Source organism: Trichoplusia ni, chromosome 10 (assembly GCF_003590095.1).
Source record: "Trichoplusia ni isolate ovarian cell line Hi5 chromosome 10, tn1, whole genome shotgun sequence".
Classification (NCBI taxonomy): domain Eukaryota; kingdom Metazoa; phylum Arthropoda; class Insecta; order Lepidoptera; family Noctuidae; genus Trichoplusia; species Trichoplusia ni.
This window is the reverse complement of record NC_039487.1, coordinates 2,263,214-2,288,957: the sequence shown is the minus strand read 5'-3', so window position 1 is coordinate 2,288,957 and position 25,744 is coordinate 2,263,214. Positions and strand designations below refer to the sequence as shown.

At 34.0% G+C, this 25,744-nt stretch overlaps 1 protein-coding gene across 3 annotated transcripts; it reads left to right on the top strand.

The window, feature by feature from the left end:
* The first annotated feature begins 7,967 nt into the window (after positions 1–7,967).
* On the top strand, positions 7,968–24,140 carry LOC113498066 (glutamate receptor ionotropic, kainate 2-like). Of its 3 annotated transcripts, XM_026877965.1 has the most exons (17): positions 7,968–8,345; positions 8,821–8,966; positions 9,893–10,063; positions 11,957–12,114; positions 16,540–16,736; positions 17,041–17,288; positions 17,849–17,953; positions 18,254–18,367; positions 18,473–18,667; positions 18,994–19,155; positions 19,445–19,644; positions 19,936–20,134; positions 20,489–20,577; positions 20,904–21,034; positions 21,507–21,622; positions 22,050–22,196; positions 23,629–24,140. In XM_026877965.1, exons 1-17 carry the CDS (start codon positions 8,270–8,272, stop codon positions 23,896–23,898), a joined length of 2,724 nt encoding a protein of 907 aa, XP_026733766.1. In that variant the 5' UTR covers positions 7,968–8,269; the 3' UTR covers positions 23,899–24,140. The 3 variants fall into 3 exon arrangements, with proteins under 3 accessions (XP_026733766.1, XP_026733767.1, XP_026733768.1); XM_026877966.1 differs by lacking the exons at positions 7,968–8,345; positions 8,821–8,966; positions 9,893–10,063 and adding an exon at positions 10,495–11,158; XM_026877967.1 differs by lacking the exons at positions 7,968–8,345; positions 8,821–8,966; positions 9,893–10,063 and adding an exon at positions 11,188–11,616.
* The last annotated feature ends 1,604 nt before the right edge of the window (positions 24,141–25,744 follow it).

Below are 25,744 nucleotides of genomic sequence, written 5' to 3'. Positions count from 1 at the left end.
ACGAAGCACTGGCAGTCAAGCAAACACACCAAAATTATTTAAAGCCATGCTTTATTAAAGCTTAAATCGCGAATTCGTACGCTGAAATGACTTTAAAAAGAATACGATTGTCTGAAACCGCTCATACAATATAAAGGATCAAATCTGGCAATTACGTCACGAAACGAATTTCGTTTTACAGCTGTAGCATTAAGCGTATGTCATCGATAGCAAAAGACGTCTGATTTGGAAAATCGCAGCATTGTCTAGACGTAAACACGAATGGCACCTTAAAGATAACGAAACGTTTATTGTAATGATACTTAAGTGATGGTCTTGTATAGAACCTATTTTGTTTTACCTTATTGCAAATCGAATAAAAAACTAAAACTACGCTCTTAGTACTGAAATGTTTACGGTAATAACATTAACTGGATTTAAATAAAAGCTCGTAGTAAATTATAAAATTTTGAACTGAATTTCTACTTTTTGACTTTATAGGGTTTCTTAACTTAACTTTGAGCTCGAATTCAAAATAGAAAAGTGTTTAAATTATTATTTTTGAAACAATCTGTGTTATAAATTAAATGATTATATTTTTTCTTAAAATAAATGTAAACTTCGGAGAGATGTGAACACATTCATTACTTTGAGTACAACTTGTTTGTTAAAGAAGCTTCAAGGTTTCCAGGTTTTCCATTAATTTGTTAAAAGCTATAGTAAACGTTCGAGTGTTCTCGCATTCATTCACATCAGCTCGTTTTTACAATGGCCTTTATTCCATTTTCACTTGCATCAGATACAGGTATCCCGAGATACCTTTCTGCGTTTGAAGTAATAATATGATGTAGAATCTCTGACGCAAGCAAGACGATTGATGCTCACTTATTTATCTACAAGCATTGATTGATAGATCACTCCACAATTTAATAGCAACTTTATTACTCAGATATCACACATTATATTTCATTACGAAAGCTTATTTTCATATCGAAATTATGTAAATGCATCAAATGCTATATTTTGGTGGATACTGAACATTTACATGTATAGTACGCTGATTTATTTGTTTATGTTCAAACTTAAGTCGAAGGTCAACGACATTATTTATGATCAATTTATTTCTATCTTTCGTAGACTAGGATTTGCATGATCGCCTAGTAAAGTGGATTATCCCTCATGATGCACTATTGATATTTGCAGGGTCCTCATAAAGTTTATGCTTTCATCGAAAATCACGTCTCGTTACGCATTTTCATATTCATCGCGTGTCTGCCAACTGCTAGGACAATATAATAGCAATAAAACAACATCTGCCTTATTAAAAATTACTTTCTTTTCTTTTTGTAGGGGCTGGCTTAGGTGGTGTAATAAAATGATATTGTTTGTACTATACAGCGCACACTTATTTTATTTTATTTTTTATTTTTATTTTATTTTATGTGATATTAAGATTTAGAGAATGATCTAAGCGTTATATTAACAGGTTTTGGTTATAGTATTTGTATTTCGAAAATGCTTTAAATATTAGGGTCGATGTAGTTACAAGTTTTTGCAATGGATGCAAGGCAAACAAATTAATAAGCTTGTTCAAAATACAAATTCATTTGCATGTATGGCGATCTTGCCCCATAATAAATTCTATATAGTCACATTTAGTTCTATTATCAAAGTTGTTGAATCATCATAAAAAGACTCTTTAAAAACAACTTACTCAAGTTCGTAAAGTATCCAATTACTGGATATTTAATTAACAATCGTGCACCATCGCTTGATATAAACTGTCGTCAGAGTGGCCCGTTGTGGGTAGTCAGCGAGTGCCGCACGCGAGTCCTAGCGGCCATATTAAATCCACTTAGTGTCAGAATTGCAAGCAGCAATATGGCGGATCATACTGGAGGATGAAACGCGAAACATAATAATTGTTGGATATTTTTCTACTACAAATAGAATCGCTATTTTTTAGACCCTTTATTATCAAGTCTTCAGCTTAATACTTAGGCGTTCTCTCTTTAAGAAGGGGACCGGAACGGACTTTTAGATCCTGGTATAATAATAGCTTTAGGTATTGTTTTTTCTTCTGAAACAACCAAAAAAACATGCATGGATAAAATAAAATATAAAATTTTGTCTAATATAGCGAAGGGAATTAAAATTGAGTGAGCTTAGTGACCACGACGTGAATATCCAAAATTTAGATACCTTTAATTGGTTGGTTCTTCAATTTGTAAAATGTTATACTATTAATTAATAACGTCAAGCAACAAATATGTTACCAATAAGAAAAGCTTGTTGCTCTTCCATGCAGTAAGTAAACGTTTATAGTCTGTTGCAGAAATAGCTTAATTACGACGACACCGCTGCCAATAGATGACCCGTGTGCTGGAAACGTGCTGTCGCGAGCACGAGTGCTGCCTTAATGACCACTTACCAACAACACGACCTTCCTTTTTTAAATCTTTTTGCTTATAAAAATGTTTTTCGTTTTAATTTAAGAAGAACAAGTTGAAAGTCACGGGTTTATTGGGTGCGGATAAAAAATTGGTGAGTATGTATCGATATGGCATAAGTTTGGAAGCCAATTAAAAAGTTTAATTCAGATGGCTAGTAATTCTTCTCTTTATTTACTTACTAAAGTTGTACCATAGCTTGAAACAATACTGCTTTTAAAAACTGTCTGTCTTTATCAAAGTGCCGTTTAATCGACTAAGATCTTTATTTAAATAGCCTGAACCACCTGGCAGGTAGTAAAAATGGTTTTCCGACACCGTGATCGTTTTTCAATTTTCTTTTTTTTCCGGCTAAATGATAATGGCGGACGTTATTACTACAAAGGTTATGCCGATGAATAATAATTATGATTTACAATTATTACGTAACAATATTTACGTTCAAGGTTTTCTTTAAATTACAATGTCGTTTAAGGAATTTGTGTTTATCTTTTCGGGTGTCATCCCAAAGGGTAAGAAACGTAACCGTATTTACCACCGTCCGCCTGTCCATGTGTCACCAGGCTATATCTCGAGAACCGTAATGGCTAGACAGAACATTTTCTTTTTCAAATTTGTTTTCTGTAGGAAATTAGAACGGAAGCTTCTGTCTCGCGAGTAAAGCTCGCACTTGACCTTGACAAGTTATTTCCATTGTTATTAAAAACTCATAAGCCGTAGGCTTGTAGGTAGACAAGTTACAAACCTCGAGCGTCTTCGAATCGCTTTGATGTATAATTGTACTTACAAAGTCTAAGTTACGTCACTTGACGGTATGGAGTCATTCCTATTTAGTTAAAGTTTTATTTTCCAATGCAAGAAACAGCAGCCTTCATAAACTTTATTTTCCCATTTCATTCATAAAAGTAAAAAAGACGTATATTAAGATAAAAATTAATAGTAGTAAAAAGATCTTAACCTCCTTCCATTTAACTCGTAGAGCGCTTCTTGTGAAATTGAATTGAACGGTTTCACGCAAGAAGTTCACTCAGCGGTACGTGGCCTGACCTTAATACACTAATGTGTCGGCCAAACACTGAAACTGTATTGTTTTCATTTCTGTAAGTTCTAACGTGAGTTTGGTGTGTTAGAGGGTCTATCACCACGTCTTAAAGTAATATTATAGTTGTGAAAGCGTGACAGTAGCGTGCATCTTTTCTTTCAGATAGGATCTCATCAAAACAGTCCTTCGGCATTGAGTTGAGCTGAAGTTGGTCGTGTACCGGGCCTTCGGTAACCCTTTTAGACAATCCCGACGCCCCAGCAGGCATCAGCCCAGGGTTCCATAGAGCAGCGTGCACCTAGAGCCAATACTATAAAGGCCAATCCTTATCCTTATCCTTATCCTTATCCTTATCCTTACATATTATAAAACAAAGTCCCCCGCCGCGTCTGTCTGTCTGTCTGTCTGTCTGTCTGTTCGCGATAAACTAGAAAAGTACTGAACGGATTTTTATGCGGTTTTCAACGATAGATAGAGCAATTCTTGAGGAAGGTTTTAGTGTATAATAAGTTTAGGTTTTGTGTAAACTGACGATATTACAGCGATATTAGTTAAACATGTCGGAAAAAATTAAGCCATTCGAGAGCTTTCATCGAGAACGCTGCCAAAACCTTTTGAGTTACAACAAAACAATGTATGGCGAGTTTGTACCTCTTTAATAGATCTACAAAAAAGTCCGCGGAGGTATATGTCTATCTTCCAAGGATAACCCACAATAACCATTTTTATGTGTTTTCTTAATACAGTAAAATTATTGGTTACTTACGAACCTCTTTTTAACAATACAGTATTAATCCTTATCCAAATAAATAAGTTAGATATATTATGCATGTAATATAGAACAAAATTGCCTTTTACACTACGCCAAAAATGTTAATAGGTAATGAGTTATCGTAATATTAAAATCTCCGCGCGAGAAATTAAAAATCGATGAAACGTAGCGAAGATATCGTTGGCATCTATATACTAATTGTACTATATATATACTAATTACTATGTATATACTAATTGTTTGTTTGATTGTTTGTTTGAACGCACTAATCTCAGGAACTACTGGTTCAAATTGAAAAAATATTTTTGTGTTGAAAATACCATTAATCGTGGGAGGTTTTAGGCTATATATCATCACGCTGCGACCAATAGGAGCGAAGAAAAAGTCATAACTTATATCTTCTAACCACGCAGACGAAGTCGCGGGCAACAGCTTGTTTAAACTATAAACTTTTATTTTGACAGCGCTGTAAATAGCCTTAAGCTCTCTTTTTTCTGTACCTGCTATAATATTACATTAAGATAAGACATAAGAACGTGGGAGTAGGCCTCGTGTTTCTTTGTACTTAGCCCGTTATGTTATATGAGAAAATTAGTATAAAAATGGTAACTAGTAAATTAGTATTTCTGTTAAATTCTATTGTTGTTCAGCTTGAGAATACAGACTGATTTAATCGTTTCATTTTTACCCCTTTTTGCCAATGATGATTGTCAGGAAATTGTGATCGAAGACCTCATGTAAATTACTGCAGCTGATTCAACGGTGCAAGCAAAATGACGCTTCTTATAATTTATTTTACTAGCGTACCCACCTAATCATTTTCGTTTTGTAATTTATAAATTCAATACCTGTTGATTTACTCAATAAGGAAATTCTAATCATAACAAACGGTACTCACTGTTTCGCAAACAAAATGATTTTACTGTGAAATATTTGAAGCGTTATAAAAATAATAACAAACGCAAGTTAAGAGGCAAACGTCAAAACACTTTTCAGGCGATTGCCTATCTTGTTTATACTTCTTATTGAACGACGATAGCAAAGGTATCGCTTACTGATTTCCTTTAAAAACTTTTTACGCAAACTTTTGTATTTTTTTTATAATATAAGCGCGTTTGTTGACAGGTGAATTGGCCTTATTTATGAAACCTTTTTAGATGATTGCGCGTTTGTATTTAATAAATTGGTGTGTATTTTAATAATTTTATAATGTAAATATTTTGTCTATTCGTTTTTTTTCCAGTTATGTTTATTGTTACGGCTATTACATAGAATGTAGGAAAGGTATACAATACATAATAACTACTTATTTCAAAGAGTTATTACGTGTCAGTTTCTACATACCTACATTTAGAAAATGTTACCAACAATTACTTTTTATAAAACAAAACTCAAAAAGTACTCAAGCTGGCCTTTTCAGGGTCTTTTCGGAACGTTAATTAAGATTTGACGGGCCTGTTGGTCTAGTGGTTAGTGACCCTGACTGGTATACCGGAGGTCGTGGGTTCGATTCCCACCCAGGACAAATGTTTATGTGATGAGCACGATCATTTGTTCTGTGTCTGGGTGTAATTTATCTATATTATGTATGTATTTAGAAATATATAAGTATGTTTTTCAGTTGTCTAGTACTCATAATACAAGCTCTGCTTAGTTTGAGACTAGATGGCGTTGTGTGAAAGTTGTGGAATATTATTATTATTATATTTTGAAATATCATTCATATGAAAAAGAACCGGCAAAGCCCATATAGGTATCCCTAAAATTTAAAGCTTTATTGAAAGGGCTGCTTCTACAATGAATTAAATTAAGAAGATACATCACATGCAATTCTTGTGAAATATAAAATACATTTAGTGATTTCTCGTTAATATACAAAAATAACACAAAGTCCCTTCTTATTTGCTGAATCTTATTATTTACTACAGAAAAAAGACCCATACAGGATTAATTTGCAAACAATCTCGACTGTGTATTGCAATCTGTAGTCAATACGAACTTATGAAGCAATAGGATCACTCATAAACAGAAGTTTCGACATTGAGCTCGTAAACATTTTATAGTGTTCCATCGATCGAGCTATTGTAACTTTCCATTTGGTGGTGTTTATTTAGGACCAATCCACGCCAACGACTTTTAAAGTCGTACGACTAAATTAGATGCATAAGAGGTAAATAATAAATATATTGTGCTTTGTTTTAAAAAAATACTTACCATGGCTCGACAGTTGAAACCCTTTTTACGTTTGGACTTAACATTTGGCGCCTGAATTTTAGTTTTGACATTTTTACAATAGTTTTAATAATATACGCTAAATTTCTGTAACATTTATTTTTTTCTCTAACTGAAACGGAAGTAAAAAAACTACATGAAATGGAAGTCAAAATCCCACAACACCATCATCCCTTTTTAATTCCAAAACAGCTACAGCATTTCATTTCCATAATTCCAGCTAATCTGATGCTTTTTTCATATGCAGTAAGTTTGCGTACTTCCTAAGCTCACATGGCACGTCGGTCGTCGGTGACGGCAACACTCCTGCATGCTAACTAATATTAGCGAAACAGACGGCCTGCTGTCAGATCTCACAACAGCATTTAGTTTAGCTGTGTAAGAAAGATGCCGCTCTACATGGTATTGTGCTCTATCACGCTTCCACAGTAAGTCCTACTTTAAGTCGAGAAGGTATTACAATTGAATTTCGGAGTTCCACTCAACTGGAACTACTCGTTTTTCCTTATAGGCGTCATGTGTTATGACGACCTACTTCCAACAAAGTGCAAACCTTTTACAAGAGTTGTTTACCTGTCGTAAATTTAACGAAAGTTGCGGAAATTTTGTCGGCGTCTTGCTTTGTTTAGCCCTTAATATGAGTGATTAGCGAATGTCGTAAAATGTAAGCTACATTATTAAAATTTTAAGCTATCGAGGTAGTGATACTTAAAATGTTTTTACGCAAACTCAGTTAAAAATTTGTACACCGCTTATGAACATGGAGATAGAAACTAAAAAAGTAAATGTTACTTTTTTAATCATTTAAGAATTTATAAAACCGAGTCTTGTATTTTTTAATGTTTGTGTTTGAAAATTAACCTAATTTTGGGGCAAAGTTGAGTATTTGTACTCGTATTTATCAATCTCAATACCCAATACTTTTGTTGCCTTAATCTAAAAGATGAACGTTGTAGTTATGAGCAAAATAGTGGTTAAGAAGCAAAATTAATGTCGGAAATAGTAATTTAATACTGATTGTCAACGCAAACAAAATTGCTCTCAATCTCTCAAGTGTTATATGAACGCACATTGTTTATAGATGGCAAGCCATCACGTTGATTGGTCAATTTCATGAGAGCTCCTGTCGTTTCATGCATATTTAAACCACGAGCGTCGATTTTGTTTGTTATTAAACAACGAAATATGGAATTAATCATATTAACAAAATGTGATGTCAATCACTTCACATTTTAATCAACAAAATGAATCCACGAGCTTTAAATTAAATTCATTACGATGCTAAATATTCGCATATAATTTAGAGCTTAACAGAAGTTCGCTAGACAATGCAGCTATAATTTGATTCTCTTTGTTACAAGAAATGTATAACTAACTAGATAAAAGTTGAATCAAGCTGAAAATATATGATTCGATTTTATTTCTAAATCGGTTTTCGGTGTTGTCGCTCCAGACGGCGACAGACGGCATCGAGATAAAGTATGTCGTTTTGTGGAAAACCCGTCCTAAATATAGGCGCGGGATTATTTCTGACGCGCGGTGTCGCGAGCGCCGTCCGCGCCGTCCAATACCAATCCAAACACATTACCGACACACCGTCTAAACTTCCAACGTTTATTACACCAATATTTTATAACGCTGATTACGGGATACTGAACTTTACTTATAATGTTCGTAACGTAAACTAATTATCATAAATGCTATAAATTCGGTAACGCGATACGATGGAGTGCAGTGTTGTGAAGTTTGAAGTGTTTATTTTAAAATGATGTTGTGACATATTTGTATAGAAACATGTTTGTGGTTTGGTTTGTATTAGTGCTGTCATCGCAATGTGTTTTATCTCAAGAGGCAGAAGGACCCACCCTTGGTAAGTTTTGACGTTGACTTTGAAGTTGCCGGTACTGGTATTTGTGACTCACCAATCAGTACTTATCATTGTATAACCTTCCTCGCACTCTAATCTAGTTAAATGCAAATCTGAGCTTTATGTTGACGGGTTTAAAATATATTTTATTTAAAATATTTTACTCGTTCTCACTTTTAAGTATTTAATGCAGTATGTATGTTTGTATCTATTAACATCATTATTCGGTATATTATGTATAAGGTGGCTAGTGCACCTACTTTTGGTTAAATCAGAATCACGCAATAGTCGATTAGTATGTAGGGACCGCCTGATACATTAAGTCCGCTTTTGTAGATTTTCCATGAGTAAAAATTTATAAACAAGGAAATAAAAAAAAATATGCCGAAATTGCCCATCAAATAACTGTTTTTCAAACTTCAATCTACTTTTACAATTGTTTAATTTTGTTTATTTAAAAGCTGTTGTTGTATTTCAGGAGGCATATTTTACGAAGACTCTCCTGACATGAAAGTGGCCTTAGAAGTCGCCGCTAAACTATTTAATTTCAAAACTTCTGTAAAGGAAATATCTAAGCGAGGAGAGGTTCTGGAAGTTAGTCAATATGTCTGCGAGCTGGCTGAGGTTATTATGATTTTTATTATTTTTGAACCTCAAATTTACTAAAGTTATTTACTAGTATTACTTTAGGAATTGCTGTTAATTTTTATGTCATATGCTTTGAATTCTGTAAAAAAGTTTTCACACCGTACCATGCATTTGTCTTTTCGCTATTGTCTTCAAAAGAAAAAGTTACCTAAGAACCTCGTATTTGAATTCTAGTGAATATTAAAACATACCGTAATCGAATAAATTACTTGCGAATTCAATTCAGATTTATTCATGTGGAAATATAATGTGATTCCAAGATTTAAACGTATTCCTTTTTTTCAAATTTCTTTGCGTCTATCGCATTCAATTGTTTCGTTGGTCTGACTACGAAGACGCAAGTTTTTTATGACTTTCATCCAATTGTTCTTTTCTGTTTCATTGCTCACCTATTTCACATGGTTCAGTATAATTTTGGGAGCAGAGAGCTGAAAAGTCTTTGTTCGTTTTATAAAATTCAATTTGAAATTCATCTTTTGAGATATATTTTGACAGTTCGACGGTTTATTGCGGCTTTGAGAAGTTTGCAATGTATTCGAGGTACCTTCTATGTATAGAAATTATCTTATTCCGTTTAGGTAGATATAATACTATGGATATTGTATTCTACTATTATTTTTGACAACCACTGTAACTGCTAGTTTTTATTTTGCTGGCCTTTTGGTTTAGTGGTAAGTGTTCCTGACTGGTATGCTGGAGGTCGTGGGTTCGATTCCCACCCAGGACAAATGTTTATGTGATGAGCACGACCAATTTGTTCTGTGTGGTGTAATTTATCTACATAATGTATTTAAATATGATTACCAGTTATCTAGTACACATCAGACAAGCTTTGCTTTGTTTGAGACTAGATGGCGCTGTGTGAGATTTGTAATATTGAGTGTATTCTTATCATTTTCCAGGAAGGTGTGATTGGTATCATAGATGGGACTGGCGGTCGAGCTATGGAGAACATTCAGGCTTTGTGTGACATGCTCGAGCTGCCTCACGTCATCGTGAGCGAGCATAACGACTTGTACAACCGAAACTGGTCCGCCCTGAACATGTATCCAAGCCCTTCTGTTTATAATCAGGTGAGTTTACCGAAAAAAAATGAATTTAAGGAATTTCAAAGTTTATTAAGTTTACTTTTTAAGCATTTTAATTTAATTTGATTTTTCATAGGAACCAATTTAGTAGGGACTACTCAAAAATTATTTTCTATAGAAAATTGCATGAAAGTGCTATACATGATAGTCTTCATTCTAACGTAAATATACTTATTTAATATAAAAAATATCATTACGCCTGAACCTAGATGTAAAAAAAAAAAATTGTGTCAATTACCGCGTATCACCAAACCGCAATACTGTCTCATTAAGTATGCCAACATGTCACACGACCGTGTTGACTTATGTCAAATTAAGGAGTTTATGTATGTTATTTATATTAGAACAAAATCTTAGACTAAAATATTAATCGTAACTTAATGTGTTATAATAACAACGTGACGTCATTTCTGTTTATAATTTTACGTTTATTAGTTTAAAGGCAAAAATACGTGTATAATATTTTTTAATTATCTTTTTCATTCCTTGTACAGTCATCATCCAATCCTATTAAAATGTTATACTTATAATCTCCTTGTCATTAAAAAAGCAAAAGGAATTTTTGTGATTCACCTTTCAAAAATCAATAATGAATCAGTTTCATAATACTATCGGTATGAAACTAAAACCCTATATTTAAATTTATTGTTACCGTAGGTAACACGCGAGCAGATGTTTCATATTTCTTCGTAATAACAAAGTGATGGGATTGTGTTTGTTGACTTTTTTGTTACGCCATTCTTTCATGGGCCTCTTTCATAATTTAATGTTACTATACAGCTAAAAAATTGAAGAAATATTTTCTATAACCGGTCAGATAAATTTTGCATGACACACAAAGTTTAATTAGTCGTTCTCTTTTATTTTATTAAATTGAAATTTCTACTTTATATTGTGGCGATAGATCATGAAATGTTAGTTTAAATATAAATAATGTATAAAATAGCCATGTTTTGTTATTCATGGACAGTTATAAAACAACCGATTACGACTAAATCTGGTTGGTCATGTTTAACATAAGATTTAAAAGACCATTAATATTTTTTTAAATTGTACGAGATGACGTTATAGTCCAACAAGGTAAAAATTAAATTTTGACTCACGCGCTTAGGAGCTATGAAAAGAACGGAATGAGAAGAAGCTAGAGCTAGAGCAGAGCTAATTTTCATAACCAATTTTGGCAAAACATGACCAAGAAACATCCCATGTAAATAGGTCAAAACGGTCATGAGTAAAATGACGTCATAAATTGACGTTAAACCCGAAATTCAACTAACCCCATAGGTACACGTAATCTTTAAAATAAGTACCATCAGATCTGTTGAAACATATTAATATATCTTAGCAACAGAAAGTGCGGAACTTTGTTAGCTAAGTTCTTTCTACTTAAGTACTGACTTTAAGGATCCACCTTCACGCTTTCATAAGTCGTTATGTCCTGTTATTTATGAACAACTTTAAACGTTTTGCTTGAGAATTATTTAACTTGTTTTGTATTACATTAAAGGCTGTTTTAACATTTAATCTTGAAATTTCTTGTACGTGCTTATTTTATTGTTGTTATAATTTGTTGTTGGATTCTGTTGAATATTATCTACTTCGATTAAGTATTTACAAATATAAATTTTAGAGACACTGTAAAAAGAATATGAATAATGTGTTATTTTCCAACGTTCGATTTTGGATGTAGGCTATGTAATTTTATAGTAAACCCATTCATGAAAATGACAACACAAAATCCCATTTACACCGTTTAAGTTTTAATAAAACAAAAAAATTATTAACCGTCACTCAAATCCATCCAGAGTATTTTAATAAAGACAAAAACAGATACATTTATTACATTGCGTACTTTAAACTGTAATATAATTGTTCCAGGTTTTACAAAATTTGGTTATACTGAAGGACTGGAGGGCGTTCACCATACTTTACTTACGAGGATACAGTCTATTGCATGTCAGTGACTTGCTACAGATGGGCAACAAAACATACCCCTACATAGCCACGATAAGAGAACTCAGTGGAAACGATTACAGGTAACGAAATAAAAAGACAACCTCTTTAAGAGACTATCTCTAGAATGAATGTGGGTTATGTATCCATTCAATATCATCCATGGGATGATATCATCCATGGGATGATATTGAATGGATACACTATGCCAGTGGATAGACGGCGCCTTCGTCGGCGACCTAGGAAGCGGTGGCGAGACGACCTAAACGCTTACCAACCAGGCTGGTTCCATGAGGCCCAGAATAGTGAATCGTGGAAAGATTTGGGGGAGACCTTTGCCCAGCAGTGGGACACAGTAGGCTAAGAAAAAAAAAATATCATCCATTGGCAATTGTAAATAGCGGAATTGGGGCCTAGTGGAGCAGTCTTGCATTTATTCTCAAAGCGTGAACCACCATACAAAGTTCATCAAGGTTTGTTTAAAGCTTTGCGCTGTAGGAAAAAAGATCAAGGTTTAAGGTTTATGACAGTAGATCTTTTCTCCTTTTGATCAGAGAAACAGAAAATTATTTTGAAATAATTTAACAAGGAAAATATAAGCTTGATATATTAAAAACGCCGTCAAAACATGGGATCAGCTAACCGTGAACATTCACAATTTAAGTTTAAATTTAAACTACGGCTAGACAATTCTGTTTTGCAATATATTTCTGAAGCATCAAATAATCTCTTTGTAGTTTCAAGTGTGGGCAGAGAGCCTCTCAACTAACGTGACAGAACGTTTATTTTTCTGTATGGGCGTCTTTGTACTCAAACTAACCAAACCATAAAGAAACTCCTGTTAAGTAGTTTAAATTCAAAGCTTTGTTGTCTGCAAGTGTTTTAAAAATAGAATTACATTGATAGAATATGTTTTGAACGTTGTTTAACGTTCGTTATCAGCCGCCATTTTGGTGTTTCCGTTGGCCATAGCGTTACTTATGTTAATAGGCCTGTTTCCACTAAGAATAAATCGGGTGGCTTAGACTTCCTAATGATTAATCATGATATGCAGTAAATGAAAAAATATTATTTTTATTAAAATAATATACGATTAATAATATTTTTGGAAAATAAAATCAGTAAAATTAGGCATTCAACCACGTGACTTCAAACACCAATCAGAGATGAGTGACGTCACGCCTCGCAAAACAATGTTGTAGCTGTCACTTTCAATCAGGGACCGGACAACCCCACTTTAGAGTTAAGCCGTTTGACAGGGTAACCCGTACACGGGGTAACTCATATCGCAGTGTTACCTTTTGTTCGAGTTACATCCTCGAAACCCAGCGAAATGGTTAACACCTTCATTATGGTAACCACGTGAAGGGGTTAACCCCTTCAATAACTTAACCCTTTGAAGTGGTTACCTTCACGAAAGGCTTTTATTCGTGTTACCCTGAATTACCCACTAAACTTGAGCTGCATACTTGCACCCTAGCGGCCCCTCATTGCTTTACTAAGACTACAGCTGATTTTCTTCTATCGCCGACGCGTCGCGCCGCGACTCGCGCCTCTCGGACAAACTACCTACGCGCGAAACGTCATATAGGTAACTAGCTGTTGCCCGCGACTTCGTCCGCGTGGTTAGAAGATATAGAAGATGTTAGAAGTTAGGAATTTTTGAACGAAAGCCCTCGAAGATTAATATTTTTCCCCGTATTTGCCACATTTTCCATTAAATCTTCGCTCCTATTAGTTGCAGCGTAATTTTATATACCTAGCCTAAAACCTTCCTCGATTATTGGTCTATTGAACACAAAATGAGATCAAATTTTTTAGATGAAATTATTTATAATAATTTAAAAAAAAATCGAATACAAGTTTCTTTCCTTTTTTGCATTTTCTGAGAAGATTAGACGGGTGAATTTTCGATTGAAAATTAGAGTGTTTTTTGTATTAATTCAAAATAAGGTGAAAAAATAAATATTTTTAATCAAATAAATTACAGCGTATTTGGGTCACAAAAAAGTAAGTTTTCACCAAATTTCGTTACAAAAATAAATTTTTGTAAAAGATAAAAATAAAAAACCACAATCTTGGTTTTTTAGATTTTTCACATAAATTTTGAGGTTATGTGAAAAAAATGTAAACACAAAAGTTTTAGATCTTTTTCTTTTAGAACTTTGCCATTTGACTTTTTTCGATACGAATTTTAGTTTTGCCGGAAATCGATAAAAACCGTTTTTTACTCTTCAAACGTCACTCCCACCCCCTTCCCGACCTCAGATCACCCGTAAATTATTTTTCCTTTCATTTTTATAATATTCCCCTCCTTTTCTAATGGGTTTCATCCTACTAATTTTTTTTTGGTTTTAAAAATTATCGACCCTGGTCTACAAGTATAGACACGAAAAATATATATCACAACGTTTGAAAAGTGCGACAAGCAAAATTAAACTGTAAGATCATATCCACAATGATTTTTATTCCATGTTTACAAGTCGCTCGGTAAATGCAACAATGGCGCCGCTGGGCGGTAAGATGTCACGTGCGCTCGTGGTTATACTATTTTCAAACTAATGTCTATGATAAAGAGTGCATATTGCATTGTCTTAGGTTGGAGTGGGTTACCCTGTTACAGTGTTACAGGGTAGTAAAGGGTAACCTGTTCGGAACAGGGTTACAGTAATCCGTTCGAAGGTGTAACATATGTCATAGGGTTTTTTCTTGAAGCGCTTAAAAAAACCCCTTCAAAAACCCTTTCAATGAGTATCCGGCCGGTCCCTGCTTTCAATAGAGTGTCAATCAATTGTCATTTTCGTCCGAAGTGATCAGTTTATTTTATGTGCTTTTCGTTTGTTTTCTTAGCAATTTATTGTTGTTAATTAAGTTGATTGATAGAAAGTTTGTGTCATACATAATGGAATCAGGATTTACCAAAGCAAACAGCAGTAATTTGCCCAAAATTGACGCCATTATGCTTGGAAATTTTTTCGCATTCAACGCCGACTTTTGCTCATCGGAATTCCGCAACGTTAAAACTTCTATGTAAGTATAATGTGAAAAACAAAAAAGTTTTATATAATTACCAGCCAGAGAGTCGCATTTACCAACTGTGTAATGTAATTAACTGATTTTGAGGTAAGCGAATGTTAAGTATGAAATACCTTGAAATACATTGAAATACCCTTTTTATAGTTGTACTTTTACACTGGGGCACTACACAGTATTTATAATAAGAGGAATGCATTATTTGTTAAAAAATCTCCTTGACTAACATATACAAACTCCAATGTTTCGCGAGGTGTGACGTCATTCAAGAGGCCATGACAGTCTTGGCCTTTTCAAATGTCAATTTGAAATTAATTTTTATAAACGCAAAATAAATACGTAAAACGCATATTTTTATAAAAATATTATATTTTTGGGGTAAAATAGATACTAAACTATAGTTTTAAACATATTTCCAAATTTTGTCAACAGGCCTATTCACCTGTAACCTGCCCCAAAGATTTGGCTTTCAAATTCAAATCTACTTGACTAGCAGTTCTAGTGTTCGATCTATTATAGTTGCCGAAAACTTTATTCAGTTGTTTATTTAAGAAAATCTTTAGCAGGAACAGTCAAAAATCGTCATTCTTCATACAGCAAACGATATTCAATCAATCAAAAAACTAATTGTATTTTTTCCGCAACTTTTTCAACATCATTCAACTTGGCTGTTCACACGAAAGTGTTAACATGCAAAACGTCCTTTATTGCCCCTATACTTAATCTAATCTAAAGCTCATTAGTAAACATGGAGTCTGTGATCTCGAAAGCAGGTACACTATAAACATATAAGGGCCATATAACCGTTTACGATGTGTTACTGAATATGAGGCATTTTATCTTCTAACTGAATATCTTTATTGTACTCGTAAAGTGAACATTCACCTCGTCACTTTCTATATTATATTCATAATTACTGTAATGTTTGAGCTATTGAATCTAATTATCATAGTCATAATTTTGGGCGAATGTGAATTTCTTTGATAAGCTTTAAAATCTAATTTTAAGAGTTCTTTCACTTGCATGTTTGTACTTTATTTTTTATGAACGGAATATGATTGAATTTTATGCGATTACGTATAAACTTTTCATGATTTGAGGTTCAGGCCAGGTACTTCTCGTAGGCTGTCGTTGATTTTATATTGATTTTATATGTACAGTGACTGACCTGATAGTCCAAAGCATTATATATCTGAGATACTTACATCCAAATCTTATCTCAGTTTCAAAACGGTATGTTTGGAAAATTCTAAAACATTAGATAAATATATAATTTGGAGGAGCGATGATCTTTTTTTTCTCCTGTTAAAATTCTGTTAAAAATAAATGGCATTCAGTAAACGACAACGAACGTAATAATGGGGACATACGGGGACCCCGTAAGTGTTCTGCAATAAATTAAGACAAAAATGATTGTTTTGTTTAGCTTACCTGTACTAGAGAATTCTTTGCCACAATAGTGTTACCTTTTTCAGGGAAGTTTTAATAGATGCCAAACACAATGGGTATACAAACTTCGTGGTTGATTGTCCGTCTCGTAACCTGGAAGAAGTTCTGCTTCACGCGCAGCAAGTCGGGATGATGGCAGACGAACACTCGTATATATTCATATCACCCGACCTCTTTACTCTGGACATGAGTCGGTTCAGGTACGGCGGCGTCAATATGACCGGTGAGTGTGAGTTTATGACTGACTTGCCGTAATTTGTGAGTTTAGTTATCGAATCTGTGTGTTTAAAGTTAAGATTGATAAATTTTAAACTCGGCTTGAAACAGCCAGAAGGTTTTGAAGAAGATAAGTATTTTCATATATTAATTTCCAATAAAAAATTGTTCCGAGAGGTCCATGTCAAAAACTTAACTTACCCATGTCACATGGAAAACGCCCTCTAAAGGCAACAAAACTCTTAAAAACTAAATTGAAAATGAAACTTAAAAAGCTATTAGACTGAAAAAATATTTTGAATATTTTTCAGGATTTCGTCTAGTAAAACTAGAAGATGTAGAAAACATAAGACTATGGAACTTCACGTATTTATTTAACCAGGAAACGGGGAAGGCCTTAGAAGCTGAGGAACTAAAAACAATTTTACTCCTCATTTACGACGCTGTGGAGGTGTTCGCTGCTGCCATCAAGAAAGTTAATGTAGAGGCTCAACAGTTGAGCTGTGCCAACTATGACGCCTGGATTTATGGATCGTCTTTAATGAATTTTATGAAGACCGTGAGTAGTTGCCGTAGTGATCGTAGTAGTATTATTTGGTATCCTTAGTGTCACGAGCAACAGGCTCTTCAGGCTCTTCTTCTTTCTTTTCCTATTTATAGGGTTCCCTTACCAAAGGAACGAAAACGGAACCCTATTACCGAGGCCCCGCTGTCTGTCCGTCGGTCTATCATCAGTCTGTTTTTCATGAACCGTGATGTTAACAAGCAAGTCCAAGATTAATCAACGGTTGTGACGGTTGTCTTTGAACGAAAAATAAATTTTTGGGTATCGACCGGTATCAATTAGGTTCCATGTGATCTACTTGTACAGAGCTTTTGTGCCTATAATGTGCACATGTTACGGAAACTTTAATTTGTGAGAAAGGTGACACACAAATAAAGCTGTATTAGTACACAACGTCACTGTATGTCTCCAAGGCCTATCCAAATTTAGCTCCGAACGCAAATATGAGTTGAATTGATTATACACAGAATATCACAGTATCAGAAAGTTTTAATTAAAAATGCGTGATATTTCGAGGATAAGTCTCCTGATTAATATTAGTATTTGTTTTCCAGAATAAAGTTGAAGGTCTGACAAGAACATTGATATTTGACGGCGTAGGTCAAAGAACTGATGTGACATTTGATGTTCTAGAAATTACGTCGGCTGGAAATCAAACAGTAAGTATTTAAACAGAATCTACTAGTAAGTAAGTCTTTGCATATATGAATTATGCTATAGATTACTAATTTGGAAATACTCTATTGCTGGGATACTTAAAAAAAACGTTTTTTTATTTATTTTTACATTTCTGCTTGTAGCAAGCGCTGTGAGCGGCTCCTATTTTGATTTTTTACTCTGTATACTTCAGTGTGGTAAAACATAGAGCACCTCTTTTATTTTATACTGTTTTATATGTGTGATCAATTAATTTTGGTAAGATTTGCTTTGATAGTACATGAACATTAACTTCTTTTCAGATAGGAACTTGGAAGAAAAGCGAGTTAATTTTGGACAGACCACTTGTAGCCGACGCAGAAATAACACAAGAATCGGCGCTTAGAAATAAAACGCTAAAAGTATTAATATCAACGGTAATTACATTTTTTTGTTCTTCCTATATTAATTTCATAAATTTACGTTTACGATTCAGGTTCAATATATTCTTTTTTACATTTCTCACTTAAAACTATTTCCAGACAGCACCATACGGTTACCTCAAAGACTCACATGAAAAGTTAGAAGGCAACGATCGTTACGAAGGCTTCACCATAGATTTAATTGACAGGCTGAGTGACTTGCTAGGATTTAGTTACGAATTCGCGGTCGAAAATAACTATGGTAGCAAGAAGGAGGGGAAATGGAATGGTATGGCGTTGCAATTGATGGAAGATGTAAGTCAATGTTTGATCAGATACGTTAGCAAAAAAAGGTTTTAGTTAGGAGTTGTTTTTTCTTTTTTGTTTATTTGCCTTGATTATTATGATGTCTCGTATGAAGCAAAGGTAAGTCACTAGTAACCGAAGAATTTAGTCACCGGCAAGCTCAATCATGTCTGAAATTATAAGATGATGGCTTGGTTAGAGTAAAAGAGTAAAGCCACTGTATTATATCAGATAGTTTTCCTCAAGATCAATTCATTGCTTCACATTTAAGGAAAATTATGAATTTCCGAAACAAATTGGAAAAATCTATTTGAAAATAACCTTTGTGATTGCAGAAAGCTGACCTAGCTATATGTGATTTAACTATGACTGCGGAGAGGCAAAGCGGAATAGATTTCTCAACGCCATTCATGACGCTCGGTATTGGAATCCTGTATAAGGAGCCCAGTAAACAACCTCCAGAGATGTTCTCGTTCATGGCTGTATTCTCAAAGGAGGTTGGTATCGTTAAAGATATATTTAATCTTAGACGCATGCTCAAACTTTTTTATAACTTCAACATTGGACTTAATTCGTGTTTCTTTGCTAGCTCCAATTAAAAAACAGCCAAAATGCAATTTCTTCCAATTCCTTTTTATACGTGTTTTTGGTGTCGTATAATATAGCCTACGAATTTGGTTTCATTATTATTACATTTGCCACTTCATACAATTGCCATAAGAGATCGATCCGGCCAAAATCTGTTTTTCTTCGATCCAGTTCTAAATCAAAATTTATTTATTACAGGTGTGGTATTACATGATGCTGATTCAACTGGCTTTAGGTGGGACTATGATCTTTGTGGGCAGGATTTCGCACAAGGAATGGCAAAACCCGGTACCTTGCATAGAATCACCAGAGGAATTGAGCAACCAGTTCAGTTTCGCTAATTCAGTCTGGCTTATTATTGGTTCCGTCATGCAGCAGGGTTCTGAAATCGCTCCAATGTAAGTAGGTATACACAAACTCATACACAAGTATTCAAACTTAAGTTTTAAGTGGGTCAATTGATTATGGTCAGCTTATACTCCCTCGTTACCTACAGTCCAGTAACAGGCACTGCATCATTTATAGATAAAAGTCGAATCCAAATCAAAAGTTGCCTTCGCTATACGGTTTGCTTAGTAATATTGTAGACCTTATTTTAATAGAATTTAATGTCATTTTCGGTTGAGCAACACTGTACTACAGATATATAGGTAATCCAAAGTATATATTTTTATTATTTTATTCCGTAGCGCCTTGGCTCCTCGTATGATCACCAGTGTGTGGTGGTTCTTCACTATGGTGATGGTAGCTTCCTACGTCGGTACCTTGGTGGCTTTCCTAACTGTCGAGAAAAACATTCTGCCCTTCAATACAGTCGAAGAACTTTATAACCATAAATCTATTTCGTATGGCGCGAAGGAACAAGGATCTACTATCAAGTTTTTTCAGGTAAGTAATATGGCTACGGAATTCGTAGATTGGTTAATCGATGGCTATTTGATTAGACAAAGGAAAGGTGACGGGTGATCAAGAATGAGGTAAACTTGGTGATGACGGCTAAGAGGGATATCATTGTCCTAGTCTTTTTCCTATGTTGGGTTCGGCTTATAGTCTAACCGGATTCAGCTAAGTACCAGTGTTTTACAAGAAGCGACTGCCTATATCTGACCTCCTCAACCCAGACTCCTGGACAGCACGATGCCCCTAAGTCAGACTGGGATATATGGAAGAAAAAGAATTTTGAGTGAGAAATTAACTAATATTTTATGTTCGCAATAATAAAGCTTTGTAATTCCTTTTCAGGATTCAGAAAATCCTATTTATCAAGAGATGTATAAGAAGATGGTGGCACGTAATTGGCTTGTCAAGGATAACGATATAGGTGTTCAGAGGTTCGTAATTTAGTACATCCCTACTAAAATTATAAATGCGAAAGTAACTCTGTCTGTCTGTCTGTTACGCTTTCACGTCTAAACCACTATACTGACTTTAATGAAATTTGGTACAGAGATAGAGTTGACATTGAGAAAGAACAAAGGATAGTTTTTATCCCGGATTTTTGAAGAGTTCTCTTGGAAACGCGATATAACCGACCTCGACCCGGGCGAAACCGCGGTCGAAAAGCTAGTATTTTTATAATAGAGTTTAATTTTTAATTAGTATTTTAATCCAAACTGTCTTTAAATCATTTTTACGTTCTCCATTTATCATTTTTCAGGGCTGAAAACCAGCAGTATGCATTTTTCATGGAATCAACTTCAATAGAATATTATAAGGAAAGACATTGTGACTTACTTCAAATTGGAATGTTGCTCGACTCCAAAAGTTATGGAATCGGAATGAAGAAAAGTATGTGAAAGCGTTTTAAGTCTAATCATCAATTTTCAAAGACTATGCGGCTGAAATCGTTGTTATATTTTATTTTATCATTAACTAGCTGTTGCCCGCGACTTCGTCCCCGTGGGTAGAAGATATAAGTTATGATTTATAACTGCATTATTTTTTTTCACATTTCCCTTTGTACCTTCGCTCCTATTAGTCGCAGCGTGATGGTTTATAGCCTAAAGCCTTCTTCGATGAATGGTCTATTCAACACAAAAATAATTTTTCAATTTGGACCAGTAGTTCCAGAGATTAGCGCGTTCAAACAAACAAACAAACTCTTCAGCTTTATATATTAGTACAGAGTATAGAGTATAGATCTAACAATAAATTAAACTAGCTATATTCAGATTTTTAAAACTATATCAATATAAAAAGAAAAATATGTTGCTGGTATTGAAAGTTAATAGTGTGTTTCTTCTTGTTTGAATTATTACAGAATCACCATACAAAAGATACATAGACGATGCATTGCTGAAACTCAAGGAGAGTGGCGAAATAGACAAATTAAAAAATATTTGGTGGAAAGAGAAAAGAGGCGGAGGGAAGTGTGGGGTAAACAATCTGTTGTTAAGCTTAATACAACATATTAGATTTAGAGCTTAAATTAACATTAATTAATTCGTGAAGTGATAATTGGTTTATTCTACGAGTATGACGGTTCACGCGTTGTTATTGGCCTAGCAAAACTAGTGTCGGACCCAATCGGAGTCGCGGCTATATTAAACAATATAGCCTAAAATACTTTAATATTTTGTTTTATTTTTTTTAAATTGGAATGATTTATATCAAGAATTTTTTTTTAAATTATCATCATCACTAGCCTCTAACATCTATGATATCTATGACAGATGATTGAAACAGCAGTCGTGCTGGGTTTTCTGACTTTGGCACTTAAAAACATATACCTAAAGCCAACCAAACTCTTTACATAATTTTTCAATTTTTATCATATTTTACCAAAAATGTTTTGCTTTTTTAGGAAAAACGTGATGAAGAACAAAAGCAACTTGGTATGAAAAACATGTTGGGAGCTTTCGTGGTGCTCGGCGTCGGCTGCCTCATAGGATTGTTCATATCCATCATAGACATGCTATGGGGGGTCTTCAAGCGATCCGTTAAATATAGCGTAAGCATTTACTATTTAAATTGTATCTTTTTGTGTTATAAACAATATCGGATCACTCTTAAGAAAAGAGCTTTTAAAGCCTTTAAGATAATTTAAGAACATTCATTTATTATGACTGTCTCTTGATATTTCTATTAGTAAAAATGACAGATTAAAACATCAAAATATTTTCGATTCTAAACATATCAGTAAAAATTTGAACCTCTTATAAACACTTACTTACTTGTTGATAGAGTTCCAGTCTATGTGTTCTAACTGCCAAAGCTAAAAACTCCATCTTGTCAAAAAAAAATACAAATCTACATTTAAAATATTTATATCATATCATCAATTCTAATCATCATAATCAATAACCGAAACATCACTCGTCTACGCACTCTACATTTCAGCAACAATTACGCTTAATTATCTAAACAACATTGTAAGAAAACTTTTGGTAAGATTTGTCAAAGGCTTACCACTAGTCCGCATTTCTCCTCCACAAGTGTTTGTCGCCGCACTGATTAAACTGCAGTCTCCGACAAAACCCAAGAACACTTCACAGTGCATGTTAATTCCCGCAAATTGCTGCACAACTGACAAACGCTGTCGCAATAGAAATTCTGTTACAGTAATTGTATGTTTAGTGATATCTGTGGTTATATTATCTACCTTAAAATACTAGTATGTCAAAAAAAAATATTTTACTGGCGCAAACATAAACTGCTACTACATTATCTTCGCTTCGAGATTAACTATGATACAAAAGAAAAAGCAAATCATCTTTTCGTAACCTCCTAAAAAAATAGGACTTTAATCAGTTATAAATATATACATTTATTAATTTTAAATTAAGTTACAATTGGATATCTTCACTTGTCGCTGAACTCCTAAATAGTTTACATTAATTTCGATATTTATTTAATACATTTTTCGATTCGATCCTTTCTGTTTGTAACAAAAACTGGCTTCACATAATTCCATTGAACTACAGCGACCCAATTACCCGTGGACGTCGATATCCTTTAATTATTCGACACTACAGTATCGTTAAAATCGTAAACATGCACTCGCGTTCGACACTAACATGTGTTTGCACGTTCAATACAACTTTATTGTTCAACGAATGAGTTTATGAAACAGAAACTATTTACTTTCAGTGCTCTCGAATATTTGTAGGCACTGAATAATCACATGGTTAGACGTAAAAAGGATAATGTTCTCAAATCCTAGGTTTTATGATAAATTTTAATATGCCTGACTCATATTGGATATTTAGAACCACATCTCCTTCGTTTTTCATTTCTTACTAAGTTTAAAACATGTACTTAATGTCGACTATCATTTGTTAAAACATTGTAACACGAATCTTTTAGTAACGACTTCGAAGTTATATGTTCGTATGTAATATGTATAGTCTTCATACATAATCACTTTTTCGAATTTCTTACAGACAACATTCAAATACGAGCTAGTGGAAGAGTTGAAATTCGCTTTGAAGTTCAGTGGCAATATCAAACCTGTGAAAAGGCCGCAGAAAGCTAATATCGATAGCAGTTTCGAATCTCTCGCAAAAGCTGAAGGGAAGGATGAGATTCGTTCACTACACTCCATTCGTTCTGGCAAGTCCATTGACACGCACAGGACACATCACTCGCACAGTTCCCGACATTCGTCACGAAGTCTCAGCGTCGCATTTGCTAAAAGACGATCTTATAGCTGAGGAAATAGGTATCATTTTACTTTAACAGCTACTGAAGCGAAATATTTATTGAATAAAATTAATTTTTGATTAAGTTTATGCAGAAAAATAATGTTGAATTATTATTTTGTTTTGTTATTGTTATATGAATGTTGTCGTCTGTTTTGGATAAGGTTAATGTTGTTTTTATTAATTAAGCAGCATTTTTTTCATTATGAATTCTGTTCTGTTGTTAAGCATACGCTTCTTTACGCTATTCAAAATTTTAAATAGAAAATACAATTTATTTATGAATTAAACCTTTAATACTTCTATTTTGTATAATAAATGTTAAATCATATTTTTCGTTTAGAATACTTAGCGCTGGAGGCTGAAAATTGTTTTGGCAGAATCTCTTCTGCCACTAAAACCTAACGACGTATTTACCCTTAAAAGTGTCATCGCCTTTTTAAGTAATTTATGATTAATATCAACGGAGATGGGAAGTAGGTGTGAGACCTACTTTTTATCTCCCTAATGCGCCATTATGAGTGAGGGCCAAATTCCGTGACCTTAATCTAGAAAACAGACTGATTGTACGGAAAAAAATGGTAAAAAAGTTGTTTTCAAATTATAGCTTAAATTTGTCGACAGTGATGTTCTAAAAATGAAAAACTTGGTACGTATGGTAAATAAAAAGGATTTAATATCGAAGAATTTCGACGATGATTCAGATATGCAAAGGAGACGAATGCTTCGAAAAAGAAATTCCATTCGAGAAGGGTATTTATACATTAAGCATCGTTTCTAAATTTCTCTCTGAATGGTTCTTACATCGTAAAAAATCTTCCACGATCCTCTAGAATCTAGTACTACATAGTTATGATCCACACCACCATTATTTAAGTGTCCGGCTCGAAATGGATGCCGACCCCCGTGACCACGATCTTTCACAGTGCTTCCATTAGCTTAACAAATTGCCCCACACCAACTTATAACTTTATATCGTTATCACTACGTAAATTTATTACACGACATTATTATGGGCCTTATTATGATTGGTTAAGGCGTGTTATACATAACTTTTGAAGTATCTTCCCTTTTGTTTGGTTCTAGCATTATGTTTTCTCTTACTTTGAGCCCAAAGATGGACCACCTTTTTAAGAGATTTTCTTTGACAAAATTGCATAGGCCCGTACCTAGTTTTTGGAATCTTTGGATGTACGGCTTTGCTAATATGGCACAGGTAATGGTTATATAATTTACTTTTACAGTCCGTTCAAAAGTTACAAATAAAGAATAAACCTAACATTACCAAAGCTTGCATTTATCAAAGTCAGCAACTATTTTTTTTATGATTGCAATGGAAAGCTTAAAACCAAGATGTAGGGCTGCCACACTAGGATTAATCCGACCAAAAATATAGACGACATAGCAAACATAAGCAATCATAATAATCAAACTCTCTTTGCAAACAATAAACACCAGAAACCCTGTTCAAAATGTTTATACCACCTTAATATCCACATTAAACTGACAGTGCAACATCAATATAATTTGTTAATACACTATTATATAAATACAAAATTTAAGTCTAAACACAAAATTTATCTATTTTGACACGTACATTAACAGCTACAGCTTCAAAAATATATTCACCGAACCCTTAAGTTAGTTGTCAACAATTCTGAATTATAAGGAATGACCTCAAGAAAAGGTGGCTCTTCAATCAAGCTGCTTTCATTACCGTACCCTCTTCACGCTTGACACATTACAAGGACGGACAGCGCCGCATTTCTCAAACCATGTACTAATTAACAACTTGACGTATACTATCAACTGGTTTATGGACTGAATTTGAGACGAGCTTTTGTTATTGATAAGGAAT